The sequence below is a fragment of the Pezoporus occidentalis genome, unplaced genomic scaffold (genome assembly GCF_034315485.1).
Source record: "Pezoporus occidentalis ecotype Australia unplaced genomic scaffold, CSIRO_AGI_Poc_V1 ctg28, whole genome shotgun sequence".
Lineage (NCBI taxonomy): Eukaryota > Metazoa > Chordata > Aves > Psittaciformes > Psittacidae > Pezoporus > Pezoporus occidentalis.
In genome coordinates, this window is record NW_026914718.1 from 6,289,973 (window position 1) to 6,308,256 (window position 18,284).

The window sequence follows — 18,284 nt, forward strand, 5'->3', positions numbered from 1 at the left end:
GTCAACTGACTCATCTGAGAACTGGTGGTAAGAACTGTTGCCTATTGGATAAAGTAGCTTGTACTTAAAGCTTGAGAAAGCCTATTCCATAGTCAAGAGTATCAAAATCTCAATAATATTGCTTAACACTTGATACTTTTGTGCCTGTTCTATAAGTAAAGGGAAGAAAACATTTAAAATTATGTAGTTCTCTTGAGAGTAGAAACATACTTGAGGTTTTGTTTACTCATTTTGTTTTTGGTTTTAAACATTGAGCCTTCTTCAGATGGATTAATCCTGGAAGGTATTCTGGTGGCCCATGGTTGCGATTTACTTGCTGACTATTAAATGTATTGAGACATCAGCATAGATGGGAAAGGAGGAATCTTCAGAGAAAGACATTTCCAGTGGTCATGGAATAAAACAAAATAGCACTGGATACACTTGGGCGGAGGAAAGAATGCAGAGAAACATTACGGGGCTTCGTTTTCAGGCTGGTTTTGCTTTATTGTCACAAGTTTCTTTTTTCTTATGTAAAGCCTGTATTGCTTGAAGGGGAAAAAATGCTACAGTTTTTTCTCAGAAAGGAAGAGTTTTTAATTTATCTTCTGCTGAATGTTATTATGTTGCTTTTACCTTACTTAGATCAGTATCTGTTAAACAGATTTGATCAGCCTAAAGCAAAAGGAACTTGTAGGTTTTGCTGTCTTTGTAGCAAAAAGAAGAAAAGAAAAAGATTCAAATAAATACTTTTGCACTGCTGCAAATAGTCAGAGATGAGCCATAACAGAAGCCCAGAATGTCTCAATTTAACTCTGAATTGTGAAATATGACCTTTTTTTTTTTCTTTAGGAAAAAAGATGTAACTTTAAGCATTCAAATTAATCTTCTAGTTTCTGATTTGCAGACACCTTTAATTGTCAAGTAGTTATTTTTGGCTATTTTTATACTTCTTTAGGTGCAGGTGTTTGGACTGTATTCAGCGGAAGAGTTTCATGAGACGTTTGACTGTCCTATTAAAGTAAGTGCTTGTTTTAATCTTTAGTAATTGTGTTGTTGTCATCTTTAATAACAGAAAGGTCACATTGAATCTAAATGAGAGAAAGGAATACCGCTTCCTTGTAATGTTATTCAAGTCACTGGGAAATAGTTATCTATCTCAATATAAAAGCTTTTGATCTGGTTAGGCAGGAAGGAAGCCAATCTTGGTTTTGTAAAAAGTATGCTTGAGTGTTTCAAATACAAAAGGCAAAGTGAAAGTGTCCTGTTTCAGCTGTTACCCGCCTCAACGTATTTCTTTCCGTGTACTTCTGTGATAGAAATTCGGAGGCTTCTGCTAACTGGGAGGTCAATAATTTGGCAAGCAATTCATACCTGTTAAACCTACCTTGGCATAAGGGAATGGGTGGTGATGCCGATGTACCCTGTCCGAAGGGAAAACTTCAGTTACACCCTGCTCGAGAGACATGTGGCTGCCTGGGTGTTGAAAAAGCACTTTCTGTTAGGTATATGGGAAGATCTGGCTTTTTTAAATGAGAAATGTTTCTTGCAGGATGAAAAGTGATGTGGGTAAATGGTTGCATTTTGCTGCTTGGGGTCTTCCATGGTGCAGCTGCTCCTGGAGGGGGAAGAAAGGAATGAGGTCCATAAGTTTTCACACACATGCAGTGTGACTCACTTGCTTCTTAGAGCCCTTACTGCTCTTGCATTTGGATCTCCCACTCCTGACACATAACACGCAAGGCAGAGAGGCTGTTTAAGTTCTGCTTATGCTACAGAGGTTGTCCTGCCACAGGGCTGAGGTGTGTGTGGCTTCTGGGCAGGCCTCCAACAAGACTTAATGGGTAACCCTTGCTTGCAGCTGTCCTTTGCTGCACAGTCCTAATTCTGCTACCTGCTGTGCAGTTATTTGGTATAACGTTGCCCTCAGTGTCAGGTGTGTGACTTGTCACGTGGCATATAATACAGAGAATTTTCTTCTTTTCTAGGAAAAACAACCAGAGATGTCTGAAACAGCCAGGCTCTATTTCAGAGCAAGAACTCAGATGTAATATTTGATACTTGCCAAAGGTTTATTTAATTGAAAAAGTGATGTGGTGCTCCTTGTAAACTCTTACTTAAGCCACAATCCTCTTCCTTCTTTTTTTGTTCTTCTCCTTCTTCCCTGTCAGATTGTTGCTGTTCATCCTCATTTTGTGCGATCCCACTTCAAGCAGTTTGTAACAGGAGGGAAAAAGGTAAGCAGTTGTGAACTTAGGCTATCTTTAAACAGCTTTTAAAAATAGCTCAGAAAGTTGCATATGTGATTTGTAACACCTAGAGGAAAGAATTTGGCTTTTTGTTTCTCTTTATACACTGTATTCCAAAACATTCTTACTTAATTAAGACTAATTCCGGAGGGATGGGGGTTGGGGAAATGCACTTTTTAGGTTAAAAACATGTTGCACCAAGTTGAGCTTCAGAGAAGAAATATTGCTTACATTGTCCAGACTTTCTCCATTCATTTTAATTAATTGAAGTGGAAGCAGAAGTTAGACCTTATACTGGGCTTTTCCAGTGCAGGTTGGTCTTGGTGTTTGGGATTTTTCTTTTGCTTTACCTGTGTTTTTTTTCTTTTAAGTAAACAACCCCAAGTATCTTCATCATTTCTAGTTCGTGGTGTGGGTTTTTCATTTGTTTGTATTTGAAGTAATTCAGGGCAGCTTTTGTTAGACTATAGCTCCCACTTTTTTATGTGCTTGCATCTGTCTGATTAATGTCTTCAACTTGGGGCAGTTGTTATTTTAAATGTGCGTTAAGTGTCTTATTGGTGTAGGGTGCAAGTCTGATTTCCAGACTCCACCTGTTCCCAGGTCCTAAAAGTATCTTGTATGCCATTGCGTCTTTTCACTCAAAATAGAAAAGTTTGATTTGAAACTCTTTCTTGAATTTTCCTGTTGCCTCCTCTTATGAATTAAGGATGAACAATCCTCACTTACAGATGCATCAAACCGAATGCTGTGGCTCCCCCTTACCAGTGTGTAAGAAATATAGACTTATAGTGCTGAACACAACTTCGTTTTCATTAACAGTTCAGTATGTTTCAAAGCATAGCAGTGTTTTTATTTTGCTTTTAAGTGGCATGTGTGCTTGACAGCTTTTTCTGGCTGGTCAGAGTTGGTGTTGTCCTTAGAATAATGCACAGTCAGTGTATGTCTTTGTCAGCCACCAGTTTGTGAAGCTTTTTAGCGCTGATAAAAGGGTATGGAAAGAGAGAAACAGGGAATTAATAGAACAGGGCTCCGTCAGGTGGTAAAAGAGCTTGCATTCACCTGATGCCGAACAGAAAAAAACATCAGGGAGTTAACACATTCTCTTTGGTTATCTTTGATTACTTGACAGGTTGTTTTATATTCTGTCCTCTGGGGAATGGTATACCCAGTCTTAATGCATTCATTTTTTTGCTGAGGAACTTTCTTTTCAGGAAAACTTTAATTGACATCTTAACATTAGGTATTTAGCATTGAAATGAATGTCCCTCGACACTTGTAATTGGATTTTATTGATACATAAACCCAACAAATAAAAGCTCTTAGCCTTGTGGTAGAAACCCTTCCCCTTTTTCTCCTTTCCTCCAGAAGGAGCGTATGTGCTTGTATAAAGGCAACAGCAAAATGCTCTGTGAAAATTCAGAAAGTTAAATTTCACCTACTTACTGATCAAATATTTTTTTTTTTTCCTTTCTGAAAAGACAAAGGCCTTAAAAAAATCTCTGCTTTTTATTTGCATCTCTCCTTAAGTATGAAGCCCAAGAGCTGTATGGGGGCAGCAGGCAACAGGGAGTTGGTCTGCAAAAGCAAAGGCTGAATCGTACCACCTCAGGCTGTAACCTTGCATCTCTTCCTGTGCCTGGAGGTGTATAGTTGGGTGAGCAGCTGCAGGGAGGGGAATGGGACCTTCTGTGGCCCCTGAGGTCTTTGCAGTGACACAGCGACTTCATAGTTAATAGCAGGCAGTGATGGGAGGCATGCTGCCTGCTTCGCCACCTGCGCTAAGACAGGACAGCACTAAGGATAGAGGTAAGGCTAGCCTCAGTTTGGTTGAAGCTTAAGAGAAGAATTTGGCTTAAAGCCTTCGTGCTATGCTCCTTGCCTGAGCTGCATTCAAAAACAGAGTGTGAAGTGTGTAAACTCCTCATCAAAGAGTTTTAGGGTCTGTCTTTGGTTTTTGTTGTTCTGGGAGGTGGTGACATAATGAAAAATCAGCCTCTTAAATGTTGGAGTTTGTGGGTTTTTTTAATTATTCGAGCAAATAAAAGAACCAAGGAAGAAATGTGGTTGTTTCCTCAAACGCCTCTAGTTGTATTGCGAACATTATCATCTCAGAACATGAGAAGATGTTCATAGAATCATATAGAATGATTTGGGCTGAAAGGGACCACCACCACCACTCCCCTCCCCCTTGTCCTATCACTATATGCCCTTGCAAAAATGTTCTTGATTTCTTCAATTTCATGCTGGTTTTGGTTTACAGTGAAACAAAATAAAGAAGCCAAAGTATACACGCATGCACATGTGAAGCAAGACCTTGGCTCCTGGCCTTAACATTCTGGTTTGTCTCATCTGAAAAAAAACATCACTTTAAGATATGCTTAAATTTATTAATTTTATAGCCACGAATCTGTTTCAATAGGATCCTTAATGAATGGATGGGAGGGACTATAACTGTCAATTACCACCTCCCCAGTTTTTTGAGAAGCAGTTCTTTATACCAATATAAAATGTCTGAAAAATACACTTTTCAGTTTCATGACCCTCTGCAGAGCATTTTGCACATGTTCAAGGTGTATAAAAGTCTTTAAAAAAATAATGTAGAGATAGAGGGGGAAAAGGACTAAGTGACGTGCTTCAGGGATAGCGGTGCAGCTCCTCGGGTCTCAACACAGGTGGGTGTTTAGAAGTTGGGTGAATGGTTGTGTGATGATGAGATTTGCCACATCTTAGAAGCTCAGCCTGACCTAAAGCTGAGTTAAGAGCATTGCTCCCTGGGGTAACTGTTTAAATCATTGCAGACTGTTGGAAGCTTAACTCTGCTGTGCATATGTTTACACGGTTGCTTAACTAGGTATGTACTAGAGTCTTCTAAGAGCAGTTTTCCCCTCAACTGTATTATGAAATAATTAAACAATCTGGTTTGTTTACTAAACAAATGTTCAGCCTGGAGAAGGCTCTGGGGAGACCTGAGAACAATCTTCCAGCACCTAAAGGGGGCTTATAAGAAATCTGGAGAAGGACTTTTTATACAGGCATGTAGTGAACAGGACAAGGGGGAGTGGTTTAAAACTGACAGAGGCAAGATTGAGATTAGACGTTAGGAAGAAATTCTTCCCTGTGAGAGTGCTGAGGCCCTGGCACAGGGTGCCCAGAGAAGCTGTGGCTGCCCCATCCCTGGCAGTGTTCAAGGCCAGGTTGGATGGGGCTTGGAGCAACCTGCTCTAGTGGAAGGTGTCCCTGTCCGTGGACAGGGGGTTGGAACTGGATGAGCTTTAAGGTCTCTTCCAACACAAACCATTCTATGATAAAGCACTGTTTTTTAAAAGTAGAGAACTTTCATTAAGCTTGGGATAGTATCATTGACTTCTGTTTTGGTCTGGTTCTTTCACACTGTTTTTTTATTGAATGCATGTTATCTGTGCCTAGAAACAAGGCACGTACTGTGGAAATGTTGACACAATCACAGTGAGAAGCAAGAGGTATCATCCTAAATAGAGGTGCTTCCCTGTTCCTCTCCCCTTTATCTCTGCAATTAACTACAGCACCATTGATGAGATGACTTGACAGATGCTGGTAGGCCTGAAATAATACCGTATATTGTAAATAACAGGGCATTCCTGTCCAGAGTAGACAACAGAACTTCAAAGCAAGGGAAGAAACAAATTCTATGCTATTGAAGGCCGTAACTTTCTACCCTGTAAAAAAGGGTCTAATCTTAAAAAATAACAGGGTAAATCCTAACTAAATGAGGGTGCTAAAGCTGAAAACAAGGTGTTCTTCATTTAACTGTTAGAGTGCTGTTTTTCCCAGCACATCAGCTAAGTGAATGTTATTGCAAAGTCCAAGTATCCATTATATCCACAGGGTTATAGACAGAACTAGCAAAGAGCTTCTCTGGGCACCCTGTGCCAGCACCTCACCACCCTCACAGGGAAGAGCTTCTTCCTAATGTCTAATCTCAGTCTCCCCTCTGTCAGTTTAAAGCCATTCCCCCTTGTCATCTCAGTACACGCCAATGTAGAAAGACGCCATATACACAGAAAGGACAGCAACTGCAAACAATACATGAGCAGGAAGAGAAACAGCATTCTCAGTGTCTACAGCTGCTCTTAGGAGTGGTGGAATCTGTGTGTTAAAGTCAAGTCTGCCAGGGAATGTCTCAGACTTTTTGCTTTCTTTTTAATTGTCTGCTTTTTAGTGTCAGCAGATGCACTTTGCTTTGTGAGTAGGTAGATGACCTTTACCTCTGAACCCTATGATATGTTCTTCATAATAACTGGTTGGACTACTCTGACAAATTATTAAATTGTCAGGATGCTGTTTGCAGCACAGTCCATTTTTAGAAAGCAGATAGTCAGCTGTTTGGCATTATGTTGGGTAGAAGAGTACCAGACAAGAAAGGCAGATTGCTTTGTAAGCTATAAAATGTCAGTCAGTAAATACTCCAAGGTCTGGTTTAAGTGAAGAAAGAGTAAATACTGTGGCTTTTTTTTTTCCATGCATTGGATAATTTACCATAAGCAGGAAACAAACCGTAGCAGCAGGCAAGCCACAGTGATACAGGTCTGTGATTTGCTTGCTGTAATGTATAATGCCCAGATGTATCCCATATTACTGAACAGATGAGACTTTGATGTGTAGTGATGTGCTGTTTGTTTAATAAGCAGATTACTTGGCTTACATTTCTTCTTTATTGTTCCTGCGATGTGCATTTCTTCTTTACTGCAGAAAACAAAGCATTCTCCTTGGTTCTGTTGCACACAAATTTGGTTTGTATAAAGAGGGGATGGATCATAGTCCTGTGTGCGTGTAATCTCTGTGTTTTCCAAATGTCTGGGTAGAAAACTTTCATAGCCTGAGGTGGCAAGCAAAGAGGATCTAACTGGGTGAAATGTGTGAGACCTTGTGTCTCTTCCTCCAAGGCTGCAGGACTTGTTTTCCAAGTTGTTAATTCTGTAGTCCTTTGTGAATAGGCAACAGCTGGAATCTAGCAGTTGAGTTATTAGAAGTACAGTTTAATAAAAATCCTATGGCATTTGTTTGTATTAAACATCTCAAAATGTTTAGCTTCTCTATCCGGGAACTACAGCAGCAGCTCCTGTTTCCATCACTTGTGTCCCAGTGTTGGTGTTGTCTGCTGCTGCTTCCTTGCTTGATTTCCCTTGACTGCACATACTGCCCTTACCTCCATCCACCCCCAGCTTCTTAGCCGGCAGTGCTTTGTGATGGTACTTTGAAAGCTCATCTTCAGTTGAAAACTTGAGGCTTACGTTATTCTCTGTCTTGTTTGAGCTCATGCAGTCCATTGGTGTTCCAAACAGAAGTGATAATTTTTTATTGCTGCTGTATTTCTTCCTAGGGATACACGATTAAACAGTAAGTCTTAGTGTAGCATTGCTGTTCTGTATTACTCCTGCATATCTGTTAATCTTGTCTGTGCCTGTAAATGTTGGTTTTACGCTGAAAACAATAAATACCTGTAGTGATTACTTGTAACCATGGCAGTAGCATTACAGAGCTTTTTGTGATCTTGCCTGGCTGAGGGAAGAGGTTGGTGACACAGGTGCCAAAAACCAGGAAAGATGCCACAGGTAGGCACATCTTCACGCTAAGGCAAACAAAAAACAGGACAAGGAAAATCATTTGCCTCTTCATTCAGAGGATTGAGAATTCCTGTACATAGTTGAAAGACTGGGATTACATGTAATTAGTGTTAATGCTAATTGCATGAGAGGCTCCATTAAATCCAAGTACTAGTCTAGTTGGTTTAGTGGATGCACTCTGAAATTGAGCTCTGTTTGGAGGAGGTTAATCTCCTGGTAGTGAAAAATAGAGAGAGGTGCATTCACAAATCCAAGAGAATTATATCCACTTGTTTTTAAAACCAGAATGTGCCCTTCACCATCTTCTTGTCTTACACATTTCAGTGTGTTATTTTCCTTAATGGTCCAGTGCACAAACATAAACATTTAAGAAGAGTGGCAAAATAATTAGTGTACGATCAGAAGATTGCAACGTACTATGAAGGAGCGCGAAGTCAAAGTTTGTTTTATTTTGGCTGTGCTATGTTGTGGAACATGCAAGAGTTGCTAGAAGTCTGTTCTAAGCACTGCTGTATTGTATCAAAGGACTAGAAAGACCAGAGCAAATCATAAAGGGGTAAATATAAGCTGTATTGCAGAGAATGAAAGGAAGTGATTTTTGTGGCTGCTGTTGAAATATAAGTACTGTGAATGCTGACTGCCAAAATACGGGATTTATGAGAAGTAAAGTCCTAAAATATTTTTTCCCCTACCAAAAAGGGAGGTGGTAGGAGGAGCCCTTCCAGAAACTGTGGGTTTTTGTTATGTGTGGACATTCTCTTGAAGTTTTAAATGGTTTTCTGGTGCAATAAACATTTCAATGTGAAGACAGAAAGGAATTCTAAGAAATAAATTAGGCTACTTATTTTGAGAGAGATGGATAGCAGTTCCAAAACGCATAGCAAAGTTCTGGGTTCAGTAATTCAGTTTCCAGGTGTCATTGCTCTAAGAAATAAGAGGTAAATCACATTATGCATATCAATAAAATGCAGATAATTGCATGGCAGATAAATTAGTAAAGCATATTTTGAGTGTCCTTTGACTTCAGTGTTTGACCTGTTACATTTGCTGATAGGAAATGAAATTCGGGGTGCTGCAGTAATCCAGATTCACTTCCCATCTTTATTACAGGCAGTATCAGACTGTTGTCTTGTACTGCCTTGGTCCAAGAATTGAATTAAGCGCATGCTTACAGCTGAGCATAGACTGAAGCAGGATTTTTTCTCATTTCCTTGTCTCCTCACCAGTTCTTTCTCAGGTCATTTCTTTTCTTTGCAGTTTCTCACTCAAGTAGAGTGAGAAGTGGGAAAGCATGGTCCACAAACCAGGAACAGTAACAGAATAGCTGCAAAGTGTCATTCTGAACTCACTCTGGGTCTCATGTGTAGTAAGCAAACTTAAATCATGATTCAGTCACAAGAAGGAAAGATTGAAAGTTCAGTTAATATACTTGACACCAGCGAGTTTCAGCCTTTCATGTCATCCGCATCAGTTTTCTCAAGTCTTGTCCAGTAAGTCCAGATGAAAATACAGTGTATTTTACTGCTGTCCATTGGGTGCTAGTGAAAGAAGCATCCAAGTGGCCAAACTAGGAAAAAAAAATTAAAGTTTGGATCAGCACAGCCCTTTGTTTCTAATGACATCCTCAGTTTCTGAGCGGAGCTGATTTGGGCTGAGGGCTTCTCAGCCTGTGTTTCCTGTCCACCTACCAGCCTGCTAGTGGAAATGCCTCTTGCCCTGCCTTATGTGCATAGATGTTACCCTTGCTTTCAGTCTCTTGCCTTGGTTGCTGTAAAAGATCTATTCAGTAGCCTTTTCATAGGTGGAAATGTGAGCTATGTGAAGGACACGGTTCTTTTGGGCAGGGTTTAAGTGGCTAGATGGGCTTCAGTGTGAAGTTTGATGTTTGCAGTGCACTTTAGGCAAAACTTTCTGATAGATTATGATAGGTAGTGAGGCTTTTAAACTTTTGGGGAAAATACTTGTCTTCTGGTGCCATCTTGTGGCTTTAGGAGAGAGAGGCAGTTTGTAATTGCTGTTAAAAATCTCGTACTTTGTTGAAAGGTATTACTTTAGACAGCCAGTGTCTTATCATTTGACACATTTATTCATATACAGGTGGTAGGAAACCATGTATAAAATAGGCATGTCTGGCTGGAACTTAGATGGAAAATACTAGTAACACAGGTACTTGACTTATGTTTTATTGTGGTGAAAGTCCTTGCAGGTTTTACATCTCTCAGTGGTCATGGTGCACTTGTGTGAGCTTGGGTTCAGGTTGTGCATGTGCCTGTACAGGGGCGTACTCATGCAAAGCACTGGTACTTTAGATTATGATCTTTATAGGTGCTTCAGTTTCTTACTTGGGTATCCCCATGAGCAATGCACTTTGCATCACTTAAAAGTGATTCCATGTTATAATCCTACTAAATAATTTCCTGAAGCCATACAGGAACTGGTAAAAGAGGTGGGCTTTTGAGCAAACTGTCTGCATGTAGCTGGGTTTTCCTTTGCTGCTGCAAAGCATTTCATAACATCTCCTATGCATTTAGATACTCTAAAATAACTTCCTTATTTGCAGAACGCAGGATTCCCAATTGTACAAGTTTTGCAGTCAGCAGCACTTGTGGTACAGTGCAGTTTGCATGTGTGGGACTAACACATGCCATCTCTAGAGCCCTGTGGAAGGCCATATATCTTTAAAATAGAAATAATTATACTTTCTGTTCTTCAGAGAAGCTTGATGGAAGGTCTGCTTGTTAAAATTAGCACTGAAGTAGGTTGAATTCTGTAGTATACAAGATTCTCAATGACTCTAGTATATGAAAATGTTTGACTGTATTTGCTTTTGTTTTGTGATGGGTGTGTATTTTTTATTCACCTTGAATCCAAGAAGAGTAAGGGATAATGAAGCAAAAATTACCTGCCGTGTTTGTGTACAGCACTGTGTCACAAAAGTATTTCTTGTTGCACTTCCTTCTAGTTGCTGTTATATGAGAGAGGCTGGATGAATAGATGGAAGCCTTCGGTTTTACATGAAGGGGAAGGAAATATAAGAAATGTAAAATGGAGAGGACACTTGATTGCTTGGGCCAATAATATGGTAAGTATTTGTCACCTCAGTTAAATGAACAAAAATACCACTGTATTTCAATGTTTATTGCCAAAATACTCCATGGAAAAATGGTGCATTTGAAGAATAGAGTATGAAAAAGCATTATAAAAAATATAGAGTTTTAGATCCCATTTCTTCATAAACATTTCTTCTGGTCTTTCCTGTGGGCTAGGCAGTGTCCTCCACGTGATTGCCACTTCTGAAGAAATTAGGAAAAGTAGCTCTGCACATCGCTGTTGGGGATGGTCACTACTGTGCACTCTTGTAGAGTTTTGACCAGTGCAATTAATTGAAGTGAACTATCTGAAGAAGGAATGCCAATTTATTTCTTCTCTATATACATAACAGAACATCTCTACCCCCTTGTAAAAAAACCTAAACCTGTCTGGATTTTGTAATTTGTACTGAATTGACAGTGGGTAGGCCACTAGGAAAGGCGAGACTTAGGAAAAATAGGCCTTTTTTGCTCTAAGTGTAATTCGGATTTTAAAGGGAACCATTGCTTTGATGCTGAGCATTGCATTTCATCTATCACTGTATCTCTAATTGATGGGTCAAGGTCTATATTTTAAAGCTCAGCTGTGAGGGATATGTTTTAAATGTATCATGTCTAAATTCCAAATTCTTACTTTAAAATGTGGTAAAAGTACTTCTGAAACACTTCATAGAATAGAATCATAGAATAGTTAGGGTTGGAAAGGACCTTAAGATCATCTAGTTCCAACCCCCCTGCCATGGGCAGGGACACCTTATGCTAAATAATATCACCCAAGGCCTCATCCATCCTGTTCTTGAACACTGCCAGGGATGGAGCATTGACAGCCTCCCTGGGCAACCTATTCCAGTGCCTTACCACCCTAACGGGAAAAAACTTCTCCCTTATATCCAATCTAAACTTCCCCTGTTTAAGTTTTAACCCGTTACCCGTTGTCCTGTCACTGCACTCCCTAATGAAGAGTCCCTCCCCAGCATCCCTATAGGCCCCCTTCAGATACTGGAAGGCTGCTATGAGGTCTCCACGCAGCCTTCTCTTCTCCAGGCTGAACAGCCCCAACTTCCTCAGCCTGTCTTCATACAGGAGGTGCTCCAGTCCCCTGATCATCCTCGTGGCCCTTCTCTGGACTTGTTCCAACAGTTCCATGTCCTTTTTATGTTGAGGACACCAGAACTGCACACACTGCTCCAAGTGAGGTCTCGCGAGAGCAGAGTAGAGGGGCAGGATCACCTCCTTCGACCTGCTGGTCACGCTCCTTTTGATGCAGCCCAGGATACGGTTGGCTTTCTGGGCTGCAAGCGCACACTGAAGCCGGCTCATGTTCATTTTCTCATCAACCAACACCCCCAAGCCCTTCTCTGCAGGGCTGCTCTGAATCTCTTCTCTGCCCAACCTGTAGCTGTGCCTGGGATTGCTCCGACCCAGGTGTAGGACCTTGCACTTGGCATGGTTAAACTTCATGAGGTTGGCATCAGCCCACCTCAGAAGCGTGTCGAGGTCCCTCTGGATGGCATTCCTTCCCTCCAGGGTATCAACCGAACCACACAGCTTGGTGTCATTGGCAAACTTGCTGAGGGCGCACTCAATCTCACTGTCCATGTCAGCGACAAAGATGTTCAACAAGACCGGTCCCAACACCGATCCCTGAGGGACACCACTCGTTACTGGTCTCCAGCTGGACATTGAGCCATTGACCACAGCTCTTTGTGTGCAGCCATCCAGGCAGTTCTTTATCCACCGAGTGGTCCATCCATCAAATTGATGGCGCTCCAATTTAGAGACAAGGATGTTGTGTGGGATAGTGTCGAATGCTTTGCACAAGTCCTGATAGATGACATCAACTGCTCTACCCCTGTCCATCAGTTCTGTAGCCCCATCATAGAAGGCCACCAAATTGGTCAGGCAGGATTTCCCCTTAGTGAAGCCATGCTGGCTGTCACCAAGCACCTTGTTGATTTTCATGTGCTTTAGCATGCCATCCAGGAGAATCTGCTCCAAGATTCTGCCAGGCACAGAGGTGAGACTCACTGGTCTGTAATTCCCCGGGTCATCCATTTTCCCCTTCTTGAAAATGGGGGTTATATTTCCCTTTTTCTAGTCGTCGGGAACTTCACCTGACTGCCATGATTTGTTCCTTCCCTTGTTTTTCCCTCCTGAAGGGAAGCGTTTATTAAAATATTTCAAAGCCATTGTTCTTTTATTCCTTTCAAAGCCAGTTTGATATGAATTGTTAGAGGTGGACTTGTGTTTATTTGCTCCCCTTTAATAACTGCATTAGAATTGAAACTTCAGTGAGTGCTTGGTCGACATAACATTATCCTTTTTGAAGGTTTTGTTCTTTTCAGAGCTATACAATTAAAATATATATTCTAGGTGAATCTGCTGGGAGCGGATAGGACAGTTGAGGAGAGCTATCCCTAGAGATAACACAGAATACTAATAAAATGTTGAGAGCCATCTGTCAGAGACAAAAAGCCATGGTCAGGGCCTATCTTTCAATGAAAAATGAAATGACACTTGCCCTCCAAAAGATTAATATATTTGGTTACTGGCCTTTCCCTTCCCCCTTTACTTTTTTAAACATTCCTACATCCTCTAGCAAGGTTTTGTGTTCCATTTCTTTTCTTTCAAATCTTTTGTAGCCTTGCTGCTTGCTGTCTGTATGTAGCTGCCTGGTTTTTATTTTTTAATCCCTTTGTTTGTTTGTTTGCTTTTTTGGCATGCTTTATGCTTTTTAGACATTGGCTATTAGGAGGTTATATAGGCAAGGTCTAATTCTGCTTGTCAGATGCTGTGTTTGCTGCTGTCCCCTCTTCCTTGTCCATGGCCAAAAGTGTAAGTTTCACAAATGGAGACACCTGAGGTCCAAAGCTTCAGAGGTATTTGGCTGCATAACTCCTTGTTTAACAGGTTTCAGACACCTTAATGATAGGAAGTTGATTCTTTAAGTCCTTTTGCTTCATGATGCAGATGGCATGTTTACAACCATAGAGGTTCCTATGCTATTGGTTTGAAAAGCTAGTCTATCTCATATAAGATTTGCTGCCTTGTAGGAAAGCAAGTTGTGATATGGGTCACTTTTATCTGAAAATCATCCTTGAAGACAAAGTGGCAAGATTATTAAAAGACAGCTTTATGAAAATGCAGTTCAAGCAAGACTGCAAAATTTTATCAGATGAGCTTAGACAACACAAAGCATTAAGCTCCTTGTTTATGTTACCCAGGGACCTGGGCAGATGCTGTGTGCAAGTTTTACCTGAAACATTGGTGGCTGTTAACCAAAGAGATGCCAGTAGGAGCATGTTGCATGCTGACAGTTCTTCAGTGGCAAAGATCACTGGAAAAAGGAAAAACAGCCCACCCCCATGCTGATTTCTAGCCTTGTGACTTAAAAAAGTCATGGCTTAGACCACGACTCTCATGTTTAGACTCTTTGACTCAGCAACAGTTGAATCTGTACAGCTGGGAACATAGAAATTCACAGTGGGGGGGGGAACAGAAACAGACAAGAGAATCTTTTAAATCTGTTTTGTTACTAGGGAAATCCTAACATGGAATGGCATCCTGGACTCTGACCTTTAAAGGTCCTTTCTATCCCCTTTTCTGTGATCATTAGAGTTGTTCTTTAAGCTCAATGAGCAGAAAAGAAATACCTACTAAAAGGCTTTGTTTTATTTTGGGGACTTTTGTTTCTAAATCACTAAGAACAAGTCATTACTTAACATGAAATTAATCTCCATTTTGCTATTGCAGAGGCTATAGCTCACCTTGTCTAAATGGCATAGAAAAATCTCATTAATGGCTCCATTTTTTTACCCTCTCTCTCTCAAATGACTTTAATCTTCCTTTCTTTAAACTTTCTGTTCTGCTAGTTTAGGAGTTTCCCCAAGGAGGCAGGAAAAAATCACAGGATGCAAACCCAAGCATCATTTAAATAAGCTTGTTTTTCTGTTTTAATGTAAGAATAGAAATGTATTTCTAGAGAAATACAGATTGGCTTCACTTATCTTGATGAGTTGTTGCTTCACATCTTTTTGTTTTTCCAAGGTGGAAATTTCTGCTTCTTTACAGGGGCTGTTGTGGAAGACCTGGGATTTTTTTCATCTCTCCAATTGTAGCACCAGCCCAACAAGCTGACCTTGTTCATGACTGGAGTTGCTCATCTGCCACTCATTCATTTATTATATCTTTGCATTTAGCATATGAATTTAAGATATCTGACTTACTTTCATCACTTTGTTCTTCTGTCACCTCCTGGGTTAGATGGGTCTTTGTATCCACAGCTTTTTCTTTTGGGACTGTCAGCCCTACCCTGAAATTTATGCCATAAACTGCTATGATTGCTTTAATAGTATAGGATGTCATATAGAAGTTTGTCATGCTGAATGAAGTTCTCTTGTATTTAAACTTTCAGGGTGTGAAGATACTTGACATGATCTCCAAGCAAAGAATTACCAATGTGCCTCGAGATGACATAAGCCTTCGCCCAGATATGTATCCCTGCAGCCTTTGCTGGAAGGATAATTTAACGCTGATTATTGGCTGGGGAAATTCAGTAAAGGTGCAATTACCTGTCTTTGTAATAAATGCTTGCTGTTATCACAGAGAAACAGAGGATTATTTCTGAAAAGCAAAGACAATCGAAAAAAATAGAATTTGGTTTGACTACAGTGTGCAGAGCTCCTGCTGCCATAGAAATGTCATTGGACTGACCCTCATGAGGAGGAGGAGTGATAGACACCCAGCGGTCAGACAGATCTCTGTGTGTGAGCAGGCAGTGAATGTAATCCTTAGGGACACTTCTCTGTGCCTTGGAGAGATTGCCTCTTTTGAAAGCTCTTAGTGGGCTGTTGAATTAATTTCTTTTGATTAGCATTAAGGAAGAACAGCTTCCCACAAGGTGTTTTTGGAGGGGGTTGTTTTGGGGGCTGTGGAGGTTGTGACTGCTAAAACAGCCACATGATTTGGGTCAACCATGGTACAAAAAGGGGTAGGGGGCCAGGCTGCTTGGGGTTTTTTTCTGCTTTCAGCACGGAACTGGCATTACCAGCTTGAGCATTGCAGACTACTGACTATTATTTGTTCAGACCAGCTCCTGACATGAGTTTGTTAGAAACCTGTTAGCTGTTTTCTAATAACAGCGTACTACATCACTGCACAGTAGGAAATTAAAAGTGCTCAGTAGGAGTAAATGGAAAGGGAGGGCAAAGTGAGGTAGGTGAAGTGTAAAAAGCTTTTGGAGCATTCAACTTAAGAGTTTTACAAATGAGAAGGTTTGCCTTAAGTTTGGCATCTGTCTGCCTTGTATTGTGTGTGCTTCACAATGTTTGGGGATTGGCATTTCTTTGTATGTACACACTCTCTTCCTGTTACTGGGAGTTTCAATAGCATATTGTTACTGCCATTGTAAGGTAATGAGACACAAGGTGTGAGATGATAGCAAAACCAAAATCAAATATATGCTACTATGAAGAAATCACAGTGGGCTGCTGTTTTCAGATTTCTCTGACGTGGTCCATCAGAGTGGACCAACAGAGGCCAGCTGTGGACTACAGCTGCAACCTTCATGTCTGATTTTCTTCTTCAGTGATGCATTGTCACTGTTGTACAGCTGGTGCTCTTCAAAATACAGAGATGTCTGAGAATTCACAGAAACTCTTTATTGAGGCAAAGTTAGTATCATTTTAGGAATTAGAGTTTGTTCATCATAATGATCCAAATCTGTATATTTCCTAGATTTGCTCAGTGAAAGAACGGCATGCCAGTGAAATGCGTGACCTTCCAAACCGCTATGTGGAAATAGGTATGATTGTATCAATGTGCTCTTTTTCAAAATTATATAAGCTTTAAAGGTCTGTTCTCACATTCTAGCCTGAAAAGCTGTTACAGTTCAGAGGCAATGTGTATTTGTAACATAAATGTCTCCTCATTTTTAGTTGATGAGGTTGTCATAATGTCCTCCTGCATTGTGAGGTTTCTGTTATTATTTATTTGTGGAGTCTTAAATTCCGTGATCATCTAAAGCCAGAGATCCTTGTATTGAGCAGTGGATGTCTGAACTTACCCTTCACAGAGATTCCTGTGGAGAGCTTGGTTTTCATCTTGGTTAAATGATGATCAGTGTAGTAGTAAGCAGAAAATAGATGCTACTTTATTTGATTATGTGTTGTTTGACTACACTGCTTATAATGTTTTTTTTCTCTTTTTTTTTTAACATCTCTGCTATAGTGCTGGAAAATTGATTTGAATTCCTTCTCATTGTCTTTTATGCTTCTGCATTTTATGTTCTCCTTCACTTTCTTATTTCTCTAGCTTGGGTAACGTGAATAAACTTAGTGCTAATTAATGGAAAAGGTCTTGACAAAACATGTATTAAAGCACAAAGTGGAATTTAAAGGAAATTTGGAGGGGAAGAGGAACACAACTGAAAGGAAATACCTATGAAGAGGTAGTGCTAGGAAGATGAACAGGTCCTCTGAGACTCTGCAGACCAGAGCAGACAACAGTCTGTAAAGTTTGGTGCTTCCTTGTCTTGGCCCTAATGACATGAGATTGTAGACAAAGACTGTTTAGGCAAGATCCCGATTCATGTCAGGTTAGTCTGGTGCATGGCATAGCTGTATACTCTTATTTCAGCAAAGAACTGTCTTAAAATAGCTTCTGAAAATCATCTGGGGGACTTGTTGAATTCTGTAGGAACTCAGGGTAGTGAGAGATGGTGGCATGCCTGACAGTTAACTGAGACCTGAGCTGCTTGCTGTTTAACATAGCATAGTCCCAGTAGAATACTTAGCTGTGGAATTCTATGATATTTGATATATTTTTGTCAAGTAGAGGTTCAGTCTTGAGTTTTAGCCTCAGATCTTTTCTGTACTTTTAAGTAGCTTTTAGAAAATAATTAAATGGAGATGTTTAATGACAAGAGAACAGAGGCAACTTCTACTTCAGCTGTAATGTGTCTATGTGGAGGGAGCTAGTCTTGTGTGACTGTCTATTGGAACTTCATTTAAATAAGAAGTAAAAAGCTTCCCTCAGATATTCAGGTGTGGACCTGAAGGTCAGAGATTTTTGTGGAAGTAACTTTTGTCTTACAACTTTTAGCCTAAATTCTTCTCTGTGTTCTTGACGGCTGGTGATTTATATCACTTAACCTGTTAACCACGTGCTTCAGGTTTTTCTTTCTGGTTTCAGGTCAAAGCCCTGAAACAGCTCTGCCAAATGCACTCGTTGGAATGTAGGTATTAGGTTGGGAGGGAAGAGAGATGCACGTTATTTGTTCAAGTCTCAAGATAGATTTCAGTAGCTTTTGATGCAGTCACATAGAAGGTCTTCTTGAGAGCTGTGTGTCATGCCATAGCATC

General features: G+C 40.4%; 1 protein-coding gene across 4 annotated transcripts in view; it reads left to right on the forward strand.

Moving 5' to 3' along the window:
* Window positions 1–18,284, forward strand: part of VPS41 (VPS41 subunit of HOPS complex) — a 97,306-nt gene that overhangs the window by 38,726 nt on the left and 40,296 nt on the right. For all 4 annotated transcript variants that reach the window (XM_062625440.1, XM_062625439.1, XM_062625441.1 and 1 more), the window contains 5 exons: window positions 938–1,000; window positions 2,151–2,216; window positions 10,797–10,916; window positions 15,338–15,484; window positions 16,660–16,726. In XM_062625440.1, the coding sequence (XP_062481424.1) occupies window positions 938–1,000; window positions 2,151–2,216; window positions 10,797–10,916; window positions 15,338–15,484; window positions 16,660–16,726 (463 nt within the window). The remainder of the gene's footprint in view (window positions 1–937; window positions 1,001–2,150; window positions 2,217–10,796; window positions 10,917–15,337; window positions 15,485–16,659; window positions 16,727–18,284) is intronic.